This window comes from Anopheles arabiensis, chromosome 2 (genome assembly GCF_016920715.1).
Source record: "Anopheles arabiensis isolate DONGOLA chromosome 2, AaraD3, whole genome shotgun sequence".
Taxonomy (NCBI): domain Eukaryota; kingdom Metazoa; phylum Arthropoda; class Insecta; order Diptera; family Culicidae; genus Anopheles; species Anopheles arabiensis.
The window spans coordinates 45515533-45532041 of record NC_053517.1 but is presented as its reverse complement, the minus strand read 5'-3'; the positions used below and the strand labels follow the sequence as shown (position 1 = coordinate 45532041).

General features: G+C 53.6%; 1 protein-coding gene across 1 annotated transcript; it reads left to right on the top strand.

Annotated features, from left to right (window-relative positions):
* Window positions 1-157: 157 nt before the first annotated feature.
* On the top strand, window positions 158-15824 carry LOC120904816 (DNA-dependent protein kinase catalytic subunit-like). The gene is given in 5 exon segments (XM_040315197.1): window positions 158-517; window positions 600-3090; window positions 3125-3355; window positions 6014-7955; window positions 7958-15824. Coding segments are annotated over 5 exon segments (12543 nt in total). The 5' UTR covers window positions 158-378; the 3' UTR covers window positions 15698-15824.
* The last annotated feature ends 685 nt before the right edge of the window (window positions 15825-16509 follow it).

The following is a 16509-nucleotide window of genomic DNA, read 5'->3' as shown; positions in this document are numbered from 1 at the left end:
TTTTAAAAACACTTCAAATTAAAAAATGCATTCAAAAACTACAATAACAATTAAACGAAAGATTTTAATGATGGTCGACCACCGTGGCATTTGACAGCTACGTAATCAAAACAAACGATCAAGGCGCGCGAACTCTTCGGTCAGTTGTTTTTACTCCGCGGAGGAAATCACTTTACATCGTTAGCGGAATTTTATAAAAACACATTTTTCGTTTAAAACTTATCATATTTATTGTGCTTCAACTGTGATGTATTGCTCTGTGACGGTGAAATAAAAGAAATTGTGTACACGTTCGGGAAAAATATTGTTCGAAGCCGGTGCTCGGTACATGAAAATACAGGAAAGTACAGGAACGTTCAATTTTGAAGCAGTATCACAATGGAATCGGATTTAAGCACCTGTTTGAGGCAGCTAAAAACATGCCTCGATACACAACAGATTCCTCAAGCACGCAGCATTATCGATCGCATCACACAGCTCATTGTCGAAAAGGCCGAAGAAAGCCAGGCCGAAACTGGTATGATAGTTGCATCTTGGCATTTTTCTTCCACAATTTTCACCCATCAGCCGTTTTGTGTTATTCAACTTTGTTCTTTCAGATTTCAATCTTGAGTGTATGCTCACCTCAGCGAACGGATTGGTAGCCTTTCTGAACAAATCATTCTCCAGTGCGAAACACTTCGGGAAGGTGATCGAGAGTACGTTTGAACTGTTTCGTAAAACGATCGAGAAACATTCGCCGTTGATGGGCAAACGGATGGTGGTGATTGTGCCGATAGCCCTACGATACATCCAATCGTCCTCCGTGCCAGCAAGGAGCCGCGAGCTGGCCGCTCTCGTACTGCAAGACAGCGTGGCTTACGGATGTTTGCAAAACGAAACGTACGCACAGCTCGATCAACTTCCGGCAGAGCTGCTGTTGGTGTTTCAGCAGGGAAAGCTTCCGAATCGATTTCAGCAGAATCTGTACGAACTGTTGGGCCAGCTTGCCCAAAACTTTCCAGCCAGTATACCTGAGCCGGATCGAGTGAGGGACATATTTCTGAACGCGGCGGAAAAACAGTTGCTGGAGGAAAACTACCCATCGCTCGTTTCGTTGGCGGGAGCCGTACGTGGGCTGGATCTTTTCCTGGTCCATTTTGCGCCGTCGGAAAACGATCGAGAACTGCGCCAACGGCTTTACCTGCTGGTAAAAAAGCTCTCCATCTGGGAAGAAAACCGCTCCGAGCGGGCCGTTTTCCGGAATGCTCTGCACGTGGTAGGCAACCATGCAACGCTGTTCTCGTGGCAGCTGTACGCGGATCATGTGCACTGGCAAACAATGCTGGCCGGCAGGTGGATCAAATCAAGCAGCCAGGAGGATAGAGACGCTGGGCTGAAAGCTTTGTATGCATTCCACGGAGAGGTCGCCCGTGTATTGTCCACCCCAGAACTAGCGGCGGAACGTGGGCGCGAATATCCACCGAAGGTAGATGTACTGAACCAGTACGTCAACTACTACAGAAAACTGCTAAGCTCGGCCACTGTGGATCGTTTGGAGATTCGGATTGCTATCCGTGGGTTCGGAATCATGGCCGGTCCCTGTCAACAGTTGGCGGGAGCGTCCAGCATCTCGCTGAACGAACTGCTCACCATCGTACTGCAGCGTATCGAGGGCATATGTGAGCGGTCAGCGTCTAGCACGGCTGACATGCTTGTATATTTACCCGACTTCATTCAAGCTCTGTCGGAGATTCTTACCCACGTCCAACAGCTCTCCACGGTACAGCTTGTTTCGGTGCAAACGATGACGGTGGCACTGGTGCGCGATTTTTACCACATTTCCACCGCGCACCACGAGCTGATTGTACGATCGGTTGTGAGTATGCTGGAAAATATTGGGAAGCTTGGAGGAACTACCCGGCATCAGCTGCTCGACAGTGTGCTGCTGCAGGGAATCGTCTGGAGCTGTACACACGCATTGCCTTTTCCTGCAGCACTTCCCGTACCATCGTCAAACGTAGCCGCCGGTGATATAACGCCCAAAACCGACTGGAAGCGGGACCTGGTAACGTACAAAAACTATCTTCCCCTGTGGCAGGGGTTGCTGGACAAAGCACAAAGCGCACACGATTCATCCGTGCTGCCTGCCCTCTACCGTGCGTTCATGAACACGCTGTTTGTGATAGTGGAAAAGCTTGATCTATCGACCCGCAAGCGAACCTTCCAGGACGATGATGGACAGCAACAGGAGCTGTTCTTCAGCGATCCCAACATAGACCTACTACCGACCAAACCGAAGGACTACCACATCTTTCTCAATCTGGTGGAACTGTACCGTGACATGTTGCATGGTCCGCAAACGCCCGCCGCTGTTCGGGAACTGTTCGCCGATTGGATCCGTCCGTACTTCGAGCGGTTCGTTAGACAGTCGCTGAACCGTCCGCTGGTGAGTGGCTTTGTAAAGCTAATCGAGATGGGACTTGCAACGGCAGAACGGATTGGGTACTTTCGACAGCAGGAAGCGCCATCCGAGGATTTTCGAACGACGCAAATCTTACTGGCGTTCTATCTGGAGCAAACGATACAGCGTGCACTGTACGCGATCGGAGAGTTGCAGCTGGCATGTCTTCGCTTTGTGCTCAATGCACCGGTACGCTTGCTGGTCGATTTCATTGAAGACAAAACCCGCAAGCAACCGCTCATGGTGGACGTGTTCCGGACCGCATTCCGTTTGGGGCGAAGTTTACTGTCCATCGCACGGGCCGCACTGTACTCGCTGCAGCGTATTGTACGCTTCCGCTACCCACCTTTGCGAGGGGAGATACGGGAGCGACTGCTCCGACAGGTGCTACCACTCCTGGAACCCTTTCTGCGAACGCGTGACTCCAACCAACCGCCCGCTCAAAGTTTACGGTTGGCCAAATTCAAGCGCCAACGGACGGCAAACGTGCCGGCAGTCAAGATTGAACGCATCAAGCAACAGCATCGGATCGAGCAGAGCGTAGACACGAGCGAGCTGGTAACGTTCCAGCTGCGTATATTAAACTTTTTCGCCGACTTGCAACCGAACGAATGCTGCTGGTTGGTGGTGGATGAGCTGGACCTGGAGCGCGTTCATGCACGGGAGAACTAGGGGCAGCAGCAGTTCACTGACGCGTTGGGATGCAGATAGTGGTCGATCGCTGGAGCTACGACTGCTTTGCGAGAGTGGCACCCGGCCGTGCATCAAGCTGGACAGCATTGTCGGCCGGGTGTGTGAGCTGGCGGTGGAGTGTAGTGACCGTGCGACAAAGCTGGCCGCGTGCGAGCTTCTACACACTATCGTGTTGTATCTGTTGGGCATTAGCTATCAGGATCAGCTGGCTGGATTGTGGTAAGTGCTGCCAGATACGAAACATTCATTTTTATTATGACTTCATTATCTTAACTATGGCACAAAGGACAATTAGAAGCAGCACAGCTCCTAGCACAATGAACCGCCACTGGCGTAAACTGACGTTCTCATCCATTTCACTTCCCATCGCTGCTCGATCGGTTGCAGGCTTTACGTGAAACAAAAATTCATTACGAAAGACGCACTGACAGGGACGTTGATAGGAAATGTACTGCACCATTGGAAATATAGATCCGGCGTTGATCCCGTACAGCTCCGACTGATACCGGGCAATGTCATCGGTGCCTTTCGTAGCAACCAGCTCACCATATTGTACCAGTTGTTCACTCATTTTGAAGCAGCTAACAAGCGTTATGTAGCCCTTCTGGTCAATCCGAAAGTCTAGCCGGGAAACCCTACCCAGTTCACTCGGACCGATGGCAACATCCACCGATGGTACGTACGTGTTGCGGCAGGTGATCGTTACGTTGAGGATGTGTTTGCGATAACCCAGATGCATATCGAGACACTGGCCCATTTGGGTCATGTTGGGAAAGGTGTTGTACGGACTGTAGCCTCCGTTATCGGGAACTATGCGTAGCAGTTTGGCGGTATGATTGAAATCGCCCCGCTGCTGCCAGTAAGAGGAGGGCACCACGCACCAGAAATTGTTGTGTACAATGGATTGAACACCAAAAATGGTGATCCACACATAGGTGGATAGTAATATCCACCATGGCGACATGGTGGGCACTAGTTGTCAGAAGTCGTGGTTAGACACTAACTTACTGCGAGTTGTAGGAAGGCATATTAGGCACGGTTTTATTGGAGAAAGTTCGATTACTGGAAACTTCCTTCTGAAGTTCGTAACATCCATTAGCAGGTTATTGGTCAACAACACTACTACTTATTTCACTCATTTAAAAGGATCCAAATCATGCGCGCAGGTGAGCAATAGTTACTCATGCACTTAAGTTCAAACATGCAACTGTTCATCCTGTTCTGTGTATCCGATGGTCTTTGAACTCTATTCTGGATGGATTGCTGGACACATGTCATAATCACATCACGTAACTCACGCCGCCACTTGCTTTGTTTCTCCTTCAGATGCCCGTAAACTCTATCTTCTTTGCTCTCATCTCATCGTAACGACCTCCACGGACCTCATATGCCAGCCTAGTCTATATAAAAAGATTTACAGACTAATTTAGTACCACGCTGCCGGATGGTCAGTTCTTGCTACGGGTGATCGTTCCCGTATATGAGACTTGAACCCACGATGGGCATGTTGTTGTTAAGTCGTGCGAGTTGACCACTATACCACGGGCCCGCTCCGTATCGAGTGATGTTACACCTTATCTTTCTTCTGCCAATTCTACACCTACTTGAAACGCTTTAATCGCACGCATCAACACATACCTCGTTTGTCCGTTTCTAATCCCAGGTAAACCCAATACCTTGGAAGGTTATAGCCTAATTGAATGGGTACAATAGAGTAATGTTCGTCGTGCATCTATCGTTCTAGTACGTCGTTGAATTCCGTCTACGTTGACTTGATGCGGGATTATAATACAAACTATAACTTAGAATACATAGTTGATATATTTTATTAAAACTAACTTTCATTGAAATGGAAAATTAATTGTATTTCTAACATTGTTTAGGTATGAATAGCCCACTTGTTATCGTTCGATAGCTGCTTCAACTTGTTCATCGCTATCCCTTTAACACGAGGTAGCTTCTTCGTCGACCAGGTGATGAATGTCGTCAGTGTAATAATTATGCAGACCACAATGTACACCATGTCCATGGCAACAACGCACGACAGAAGGCAATGGTTCTCCGGTCGGACCGAACTAACATTAAATATAACCTCGTTGTGATATGAGCACGAGCATGTGGAGCGATAGGAGAAATAGTTTTCCAAATAGGATTTCCGCCTGTTCCTTCCCTCGTACCGCTGGATGTAGGCGTCCTTGCTGAAGCTTTTGACTGATTGCAACCGCATCCAGCTAATTTCTTTCATCCTGTTGACATTTTGTACACATCCCTCCAATAGTACGGTATCGGGTTCGTTCGGCAGCAGCTGGTACCGGACTGCATACACTTTTGGGGGTGAATATTGGCTTGTCCATTTCACACGCGTTGTGTGATGTATGTCGCTTTGGCAAACCATAGTAACGTTCAACAAACTGTCAGCGTACGTGACGTACACGTCGACACAGCTGCCTTGGAACTGTATGCCGGGAAAGCCTCCGAACGGGCAAATGCCCGAAGCGGACGGATTCAGCTGCACAATCTTTGCCTTCCACTGGAAGTCTTGTACGGTGTGCCAACTTTCCGAAAAAAATCCACACTGGTGTGAATCGTCCGGCATGAGATTAGGATAAGAAAAGCAGGGAGATATTAAAAAGAGTAGGACAGTCACTCGAAACGAGGTAAATCTTGACATTGGATGAGGTTCCGGTTGAAATCCACACTAAGCCGTAAAAGCATTTGCTTGTGATGGGAAACCTCAAAAAGGCTGGAAGATTTTTCTGGACAATGACTATCGACTAAGTTATAATGTGCTTCATTGCTTCATAGCAATTATCGAAATTGTTCGTCGCACCTACTGTCGTTTCTAACTTGTGTGTTATCTTTGTACTTCTGTTTCAGGACGCAGGTATGTCATCATCTGCTTCAGCTGAGCTGCGATACAGACCTGGCCGTGTGTCAGATGTTCGAACCGTTGCTCTTCCAAATCATCCACTTTGTAACGCAGCCGTCCAAACTCGGCCAGCAAGGAACGCGAGCCCTTCTCGACTGTCTGCTGGATGCGACGTCCAACGTGCAGCACAGCAGCACTATCCGCGACCTGTCCGTGCGCTGTTTGCGCGAATTTCTCCAATGGACCAACCGGCAGTGCGGTGGCACTCAACTATCGAACGATCGCCGGAAGATCAAATGCACCCTGCTGGAGCAACTGAAGACACATGCGCTGGAGTTGAACGCCTCGCACCGGTACGGGTCTGCGCTGGCCTTTAACAATCTGTTTCGGCTGCTGCTGCAGGAAGATTTTCACATCGTGCGCTACAGCTTCGAGCTGATGCACTCGTACGCGATCGGTTTGATCGTGACGGAGCAGGAGCAGATCGGACTGTCGTCGGAGGCGAACGGTGGAAGCCATGGTGCTATAGTCGAACAGTATCTACTTGCGCTCGATCATCTTGGCAAGCTGTTTGAGCAGCGGAAAGCATTGTTTAACGGGTGCAGCAGTGACGAATCCGCCCGGTCCGGTCGTCGGCAGCTCATTCCAACCGAGCTCGGTGGCGGTGAGATGGAACATCTGGTGCGTTGGCTATTCCGACAGTGCGCCGCACGGCAGCGGCTTTACCGGCGAAAGTGTATGGAGCTGTTTGCTCGACTTTCGAAAACAGTGCGAGATGTAGCGACTGCAGTACAGTTTCTTGCGAAACAGTTTACCCACGAACAGATTGTATCGATCTGCCTTCAAGCAGACAGTTTGCAGGGCATCGCGCGGGCTTCGACGCTGGAAAGTTTACGCAACGAGCAAACGAATCCTCCCATTATAAACATTTCTCTTTGGTTGGAGTATTTTCTTGCCACGGTTGATATGTACTGTTGGCTGCGAAGAGAAAAGCTCGTAGTGGACGAATTACTGCAAACGCTTTTAAGGCGCATTTTGCCCGCCGTCAGGTATTTCCTTCGTTCGGTAGTTAACTTCACGGTGCAAGAAATAATGTCCAACATCGAGCTGGTCGAATCATTCCAGCAAAGGAACTACGAACAGCGTATGAGCGCGGACAAGTTTGTACGCTTCGATGCACTGAAATCGGCAGTCGTTGTTCAGGTTGTAGATATGTTAGTGCTTTTGCTTACCAGGCACTCGGAGGACACAGTATGCTCAGCAGTAGTCTTAGAACTGTGGCAGGATCAAGCTACGATCGAGTTTCTTCTAGCCCTTTTGTTCAAGCCGCACCGTCTTGGACAAGACTGTAATTTTTCCATCCATCACGAGGTGGAAGGCGATCGCCATCTTTGGGCACAGCTCGAAACGATAGTATTGCAGTTGATTGAGCGAAGCAGCGAACCTATTGGGCAACGCTTTACCATTGCACTAACCGAGCAGCTCATATCGGTGATGGAGGATGTCAGCGAACGGATGAGAACGTTATTAATTCAAAGGACAATTCACGCCGAGGATCAGAAGCTTGCGAAAGGATTACGCTTTATTGCGAAACACCTACGAAACCGAACACTATTGGCCAGTACTGCCAAAGACGGCCGGATTCCTCTGGCTGCTCGCAAGCTGCTTCAAGATTGCTATGAAGCCATCGGACAGGAAAGCGTATGTTTAGTGTTGAGTCCGTCTGCAACACGCTTTGGGACGATCGTTTTAGAAGCAATCTTTGGCTTGGCTGACAGCACTGGCCATGGAGATGATATCGATGGGCTGGTAGAATTCGTCATCACGTGCAGCTTGAGTGAGGACATGCTACAGCCAAACATTCGCCACGGAGAGCACTTTATCGTTTGCTTTGGTGCGGCAGTTTATGAACTGTTTCTTCAGAATCCATCCAATTGTTTACCAACGCTCTTCAAAGCGCTCAAGCCGGAAAACTTCTCGTTCATCGTTCGCTTTCTGTGCAACCTGATGGATTACAGCTATCGGAAGCAAGCGGCCAACACAGATTGTCTAAAGTGTCTGGTGGAAATGCTGCTGGCTGGTGGTTGGTCACCGCTCTTGAGTGTTCGCGCCTTCAATCGAACCAGTTCGGGGCATGTGATGTGCAGTTGATCGAGCTAATGTCCAGTGTGGCGATGATATGTCCTTTCCCGTTGAATGAAATTCATCACCGGGTCGATCCTACCTATGGCCGATGGATAACCGAGCTAATAGGAAGTACACGGTCCGAGCTCTCGATAGAGCTGAAAGCGAAAGCCATCGTACTGCTTCCGACCCTTCTCGGGCCCAACGGAGCACCGGAAGCGGAATCGCACTGGGCAGAGGTTGAGAATGCGCTCGAAGCGTTACAGACAAAGCATTTTCCCCTGCGTTCAGTCGAATTCCCCCCGAACAGTCCGGAACGGATAGGATACCTTAACTGTCTCGAGCGTTTGCTGGACGCGATGGTCATTGCCCGTTCGCCGCTGCTGCTAAAAGCGATCATTCAAATGACGGCACCCGATGGCGACGGGCACATTGCTGAGGCGGAGCTTCGCACCGCAACCGAGCGCTTTTTTGCCGACCAACCGCACGAAGTGCAATGCAAACGACTGCTGGAGCTTTGGGAGCTGTTTGCCAACCACGCCTATGCGCCGGTCGTTCGGGAGACGATCCTGCGGCGATATCTGTGCACCGCCCTGTGGCACTGCCGGTACGATTCGATCGTGCAGTTTTACACGCGCATCATCCGCGCCCTCTCGCACAACACCATGGTCGAGATAAATGGACGCACCGGTTGGGCGTTGGAGCATGCGCTAATCGATCGTGCGGCCAGCTACCGGCTGGTTGAGCATTACGCGGCCCTGCTGCCGAAACAGATCCTAACAGGGGACAACTGTCCGGTGGCACAGGAGCTGTACGGTTCGGCCCACGATACGCTGGGTGCTCCGGTGCGCGGTCAACGTTTGATAGGAGACTTTAGCAAACGAGCGCACGGTGTGCGGCGAGTGGCGCTTCCCACGAACGATCGCACCGTGGCGGAACTGTTCCGCAAGTACCAGTGCGCAGCGTACCGGGCACTGGTAGCACTGATCTCCAACACGAACGAGGACGCGCGCATGTACTCGGTGCTGCTGTTTCGCGAGAGCCGCGAGAAGGGAGAATTCCTGTGGCGCCATCTCATCGATTGTAGCAATGAGGAGCTGTATCTGGAGGGCACCCAGGAGCAGGAGCAGCTGTCACGCACGTTCGAAAAGCGTGTTGCCATTAGGCGGGAAGGAGGAGCAGGAGGAGATCCGGCGCAACGGAAGCCAGCGCTCAAAGATCCCGGCCTGTCAGTAGTGATGGAATCGTCGCTCAGCCAACAGGTGTTCCGGTTCGATATGAGTCACTCGGTGGTGCTGTCCGCGCGCGAAGTCGCCCAAAAAGATGCTGCCGAGCTGGCCAAACGACAGCAAGGGACGCTATCGAACGTTTCGCTCGAACGGACAAAGATCAACCGGCATGAAATAATGGCCACGGTGTGCGGATGTATTCGGCACATGGCCGCCACCAAGGTGCCGCTCGATTCGGTGGTACACTTTCTCGTCGGCTCGTTAGCCGATCCGGGACAGCAGAAAAACGTTCGCCTGTTTCTCGCGAAAGTGATCGACAACTGCCGCAACGAGCTGCAGCCACATGCGGCCCTGTTGATAGGGCCGCTAATGCAGCTCATCGTGGACGGGTACATATTTCGCGGGTTGAACCCGCTGGTGACGGATTTGATTGCTCTGGTGCTGGAATGGAACGCTTCCGGTGAGGCACGCCGTTCCCTAAGGGAAGGTGCTACCGGGGAGATCGCTTCGCTGGCGAGCGTACTGTTACGATTTATTATGAAGCATGCCTGTCCGCAGCAAAGTGCACGTAAAATGGCTGTGCTACGGTTGAACCTGGAACTGATCCAGGAGGTCATCGTACAGTGGCACGAAGCGTTGACCGTACCGGCGGAACTGCTCTTCGAAATGGTATCCCATCGGCAGCCCACGGAAGACCGATCACAGCTGCAGCTGATTGCGGGCCTGCAGTTGGGCACGATTGTGCTGCTCAAGGGACGCGGTAAGCTGGTGCCATGGATGGAAAGCACGAAGCAGGATTATCTGCGAGCAGTTTTACGGTGCTTGGATCTGCCGGACAGTACCAGCTTCAAGTCGGCCGCACTACTGTTAGGCCACAGTCTGGCACACCTCTACCCCGATGGTTTCCCGGAGCCCGAACAGCAGACCAGCGAGCTGGAAACCTTCCACACCGAATGTATCGCTAAGCTTACCAGCATCCAGCGCGAGTATGATCGAAAGTTTGCCGAAGTTTTGTATGAAACGGCCAAAGGGTTCCCCTCGATTGCCGATCCGTTCCTATCCGTGCTGAGTTATCGCTTCCCCAGCGCATCCGGCGGTGAGAAGCGCCTGTATCTGGAACTGCTGCTCGGCGGGCGGCTGGAAAAGTTTAACGACGAGCTTTACCGAGAGCTTGCATCGATGGAGCTGACGCTACTGCTGCAGGATGGCGAGCTGCAGCTGCCGACGCTACATCTGCTCAACCGATCGGTTTCGCTTGTGCGGGAGCTGGAGCATCTGCAGCAGCTAGTCGAACCGATCGGCCGAGTCGCTACGGAACCGAGCACGCCGAACGAGGCCCGAGCAGTGGCGTTCGAAATATTGATCTACATCCATGAGCATCGCTCGGCAGAGCTGTCCGAAGAGTGTCGGACCTCGGTATGGCGGAACCTGATACGAGGGTTGTGCGGATCACACGAAACTGAGCTGGGATCGAGCTCCATCCGGGGCAGAATACTGGAGTACCTTACAGACAGTGGCAAGCTGCCGAGTGACGTCAAGGAGCGATTCCTGTTTGTGCTAGCGCAACTGTACGATCCAACCGTAGAGGCGGAATTCCTTGGCAATGCGGTAGCCCTCCTGCTCGATCCGGCCATCCGGTGCCGCGAGTCCAAGGATCGCCTGTTTCTGCACGAATATCTCAATGCGGACGTAAAGTTCTGCGAGTACACGATCGAGACAGCGGCCCGCCAGCGTCACACGATGACCCTGCTGACGCCGATGTTTGCGGAAACTTCGCAACAGCGGCAGCTGCAATCCTTCATCACTGGCCGAGGCTCGCAGATGGAGCAACTGATCCGAGCCACCCAGCTGGGTGGGCTAGACAGTGCAGCGCAGAAGCAGCTCCCGTTCGAACCGACCCAAGATCCCGGCCGACTCACCAAAGGCAACGAAACGTTTGCAATGCCAACGCAACAGCACACGCTGCTGTTTGAAAGTAGCGCGCTACAGCTTAACCGCCGTTCGCAGCGCACGGGCAGCAGCACTGACACGGCAGCGCAACAGGATCGCAGCTTCGAGCGTTTGCGAAAGCGCATCCTGAAGGACAGTGCGACGAACCGTCAACAGCAGACGGCATGGGCTGTCAGTCGCCATTACGCCAGCCAGCGGCAACGCACGGAGCAACGGCGTGACAGTACCTCGAAGGTGACACTGTACCGGCGCTACCGGCTAGCCGACTATCCCGATCTGCAGATCAACCTGCTGGCGTTTCTGCTCCCGCTGCAGGCACTCTGCCGAAGGGATACGACCTGCGCCAGGCAAACGTTTGTCGCCATCTTCAACGGTCTGGTGGAGTGTCTGCTGGTGGGAGATAGCGAAGGTCGCACCGGTTGCATGGTCGGGGACGAGTGGGATCGATTCGTCGGGCGGCTAGACGAAGCGTTGAACCCTATCCTGGAGTCGACGAAAGCGTGTGATCCCAATCTTTTCGGCGGCTTGATCGAACTAACGCTCGGCAAGGCGTCGGGGAAATTTACGCTCTCTCCACGCACCATCGCCTCGGTCGCCGGCACATGCAACATGCTACCGATGGGCGCCCTCTATCTGGAGGCAAAACTAGCCGACGGTGCCGAGTTTGATGACGAACCGGTGCGTACCGCCGGCACCGTCTCGTCGGAGGCGGACCATTGGCTGCAACTGTCCACCCTGTACCACGCACTGCACGAGCACAGCGTGATGGTGGGCATATTCGGCGAAAAGCTCGACAGCGATCCGCAGCTGCGGGAGGCGATCGAGCTGGAAGCGCTTGGCCGGTACGGCCAGGCCCATCGAGCATACTGCGAGCTGGTCATGCGTGTGAGCCGGGCCCGGGTCGATGAGCGCAACTTCTGCTACAAGTCCGCCTTCAACTGCCTGCTGCAGCTCGGCCAGTGGGACGTGTTGCTGGATGAGATCGGCAATCAGGTGACGAACCATGAGGAGCTGTGGTGCGACGAGTGGAACCAGGAAAACCTGCTCCCGCACTACGTGCACGGTAACGCACTGCTTGTGCTGGCCGGCGATGAGGGAGGGCGTGAGTTCTATCGCCTGCTCGAGCAGTGGCTACACATGCCGCAGCGCGAACGACACATCCGGCAGGAGTTTGGCGAGCAGCTGACGGCGCTCTACCTGTCCGCCCAGGATATGGTACGGGCGCGCCTGTTCGGGGAGCAAACGAAGCGCCAGTTCCTCGACGAATGGCACTGTTCCGGTGTGCTGTCCGAGCTGGTGCGTACGGAGTGTTTGCTGAGCGTACGCAAAGTGATCGAGCTGGTTGCGTACAGTGAGCTGCTGGAACGGTCGACCAACGAGCTAGAGCAAGCTGCCGGCGGGTTGATGGTTTCGTGGAACAATGCGCAACCCACGGTGACGGATTCGCTGCTCACCTGGGATACGTTGCTAGCCTATCGAAGGTTTCTGTTGGAGCAGCTCGAAACCAAATGCACCAGGGAGGAGGAGGAGCGGGAGAAGAGCGACAGCTTAACCAACGTCACCCAGCTGTCCAAACTGCTGTTCGAGCTGGAGCTAAACCTGCTGGATGTCGCCTTCGAGCAGGACAATGTCAAGTTTGCGGGCAAAATCATTGCAAGACTGCGCGCCTTTGAAGCGTGCCTCCGTGAGCCACAAGTTGATCAAGTTTTGCGTCGCAAAATCGCCCGAATACGCTACGATCGTGTGCGTGTAGTTGAGGCGTCTGCAGCGAACATGACGTCTGCTTTGCTGCGTGGATTTAAGCAGCTGGTGAAGCTAAACTCCCAGTTAGTGCCCCTCGAGCAGGAGGCCGGCATACGGGGGGTGAAACAAAGAGCCTGGACGGAGTTTTTCCATCACTCCGAAACTGTGCGCACGATGCTGAAGACATCTAGCGACATTATCGAACAGAAAGATTCATCGACGCTGGTGGAACTTATGCAAACTGCAATGAATACTTCGAGCAAGCATCTAACCGAAGAGCCTCTGTCTATGGGCGATAGATTGCGCAAATTTTCCATGCAATGCTTGCAATGTGGAATCGATGTTTTGTTAGACGAAGGTCCATCAAGCTCCAGGGAAGGTAGCAGCAGCGCGAACGACTCTTCTATGGAACAGCTCGCCGATGCTCACCTTCGCTTAGCTCGGTACTGCTACGACGAGCTGGACCCGGCGCGCACTGCAGCAGAGGAACTTCCCGTTGAGCGGTTGCTTCTCACATCCCTTCTGCCAGCGATCAAATATGGGTCTCGTGAGGCTCGGCACCTATTTCCCGTGCTGCTGCAGCTCCGGAATCTTCAAAACGATGTGCTCGGGAAAGAATTCCACGAAAACGCGTGCTCCGTGCCTTCGTGGAACTTTCTTCCCTGGATACCGCAGCTACTGTCGTACATGCAGATAGCAACGCCCGACAGGCCACTAGCACCGAGTGGAGTGGAACACTTTCTGGACGAAGTTTTAATGCGACTCGTCCAGGAGTACCCGATGGCGCTCTACTTCCCCGCGCGTTTACTGCTAGGAGAGCTGCTGCAGCCCGGCGCGTCGATGCGACCGTTTGTAAATCAGTTCCGAGCGGCTCTAAGCTTCCCCGTGCTGGATCGCTTCGTGGCAGAACTGTACCGCGTGGTGATGCCGGAAACGCGGCTCAGCAACATGATAGCCGAGCTGAAAAGGCATCTGGCTAGCGTAACCGATCAGCCTTCCTACCGCACGTTCATCGAGCGTCTAGTGCCCGATGTCTTCCCGCAGGACACGAACGATCTGTGGCGCTACGGGCAAGCTTACCGTGCCGCATTGCCCCTTGTCGAACGGTTTCGAACGTTGCAGTCGCTTCATCCGTTGGAAGATCGCGGTACGATACTGGCGAAGCTGCAGGAACTCGAAACCAACCTCGAATCGATGCGACCGCGCACCAAAACGACCCGCCTGCAGCTGGAAGATCTTTCCCCCTGGCTGGCGGATTACCACAGCAGTGGGCAGCGCGGCAGCACAACGCAGTTGGTCGAAATTCCGGGCCAGTACGGACTCGATCGGGGTGCACCGAACCCCACTCAGCACGTGACGATCGTGAAGGTCATGCCGGATGTGGTCGTGTACGGTACGCTTCGGCTGCCCATACAGCTCACGTTCCGCGGTAGCGACGGCAACGAGTATCGCTTTTTGGCCAAGTTTGGCGAAGATCTGCGGCAGGATCAACGCATCCAGCAGCTGCAGCGGGAGATAACGCACCGGCTGCGGTGGGACCAGCGCTGCCGGGAGCAGCAGTTGCAGCTGCGCACGTACGACGTCGTTCCGATAATGCCCAATTTCGGGCTGTTCGGATGGCTGGAGGGGACGGTGGCGATGAGCGAAATAGCGAAGCAGGCCGCACCCCGTTACAACCCGGGCGATCGCGGTCAGGCACACGTGCACCACGAGTTCGGGCGCTTTCTGATGAGCGTATCGAAGCAGCTGGACCCGTCGGCAAACGATTCGTTCAACCTTTCGTCGTACAACGCGCCGGCACTGTACGGGATGGCGGCCGCGTTCTGCATGCCCGACCGGCTACAGTCGAAGTTTGTCGAGCTGGCACAGACGATCCGCGGCAACACGCTGAAACGTGCGCTGTACGATATGGCTGCCACGCCAGAAGCGTACTATCGGTTGCGCATGAACTTTGCCAAAAGTTTGGCCACCATGAACGTGACGTGCTGGGTGCTCGGGATCGGTGATCGGCACCTGAGCAACATTGTGCTGGAACGGGCGACCGGTATGCTGGTCGGTGTTGACTTTGGCATTGCTTTCGGCGCCGGGACGCGGGATCTACCCATTCCGGAGCTGGTACCGTTCCGGCTTACGCCCCAGTTCGTGAGCGTAATGGAACCGATGCGCTTGGCGGGTGTGTTGCAGAAATGTCACCTGTACACGCTGCAGTGTTTGCGCAACTGCCGTACGCTGCTGCGGGCGTGTCTCGAGGTTTTCGTACGAGAGCCAACGGTGGACTGGTTGCGAGCGGCGAGGCAACGTATGGTCGAACAGCCGGGCGAGAGTGGCCGGGCCGAGGAGCGACGCTCGGACAGGGAGTGGAACCCGCAGGTGCGTGTGGATACGGTTTTGCGCAAGCTAAACGGAGCCAATCCAAAGCAGCTGCTGACGGACGAGCTGCGGTTCGGTGTCGTCGCTCAGCAGCGGGACTTTTTGGTCGGCTATCTAGCGCTGGTCGATGCGGCGGCTCCGGCCTGCACTGAAAAGGTGGGCCGGCGTGCAACGGCCACGATCTCGACGGAGCTGCAAACCGAGATGCTGCTAGAGATGGCCATCGACAGCAGGTTGTTGGGCATTACGTACAGTGGATGGTATCCCTGGTTCTAGGTTAGAATGGACTGGCATATTTATTCACCGATCATTTGTTGGGTGTAAACAGTTTGAAATTGATAATGATGAAAGATGTAACGTGCTACACACTTTTCGAGAAATACAAATGAGTCACAAAACATTAACAAAATACGCATATGCTTATGCTTTCTCACTTGAATGCGCTACCATCGGTGCAACGGTAGCTTTCGTAGACTTTTTGTTACAGATACAGAACCGAAACAGCAGCACACCACCGAACAGCATCGCGGCCGGTATTAGCAGCTTCATCATCAGGTCCGAGGTCGCTCCATTAAGCATCATCGTGATGTGGCTCAGCGGTGGCTTCTGAGCGCCTAGCTGGCCATCCGTGCAGTACGGCTCTGCTTCGAGCGGTGGCTCATCCTTATCCAGCCGCACTCTTGGCACGAGCGTGATGTACTCGTTGCGAAAGTTACACTCACTACAGTTGCCCTCGAACTGGAACGGCACTGTGCCCGGCTGCTGCAGCTTCTGGCGCCACATGGGCAGCTGGGCCCGGTGCAGGTAGCTTCGCGTTTCGATATCATCCGTCAGCAGCAGATGGCCGTGGTAGGAGTGCGTTTCGTTCAGTGGAACACAGCTGCTCAGCTCGAACCGACGCACATCGTACTCGAGATAGACCAGGTTCTCAATCGGCCATTTAACGTTCGACGTGTACACCGGACAATGCGGCTGACGACGGTGCGATGGGTACGGTTCCTCTTCGTTGGACATTACGCCGCGCCCACTACCGCAAACGATCGTAATGTTGATGGTTATGTACACAAGGCTGACATGCACCTCTATAC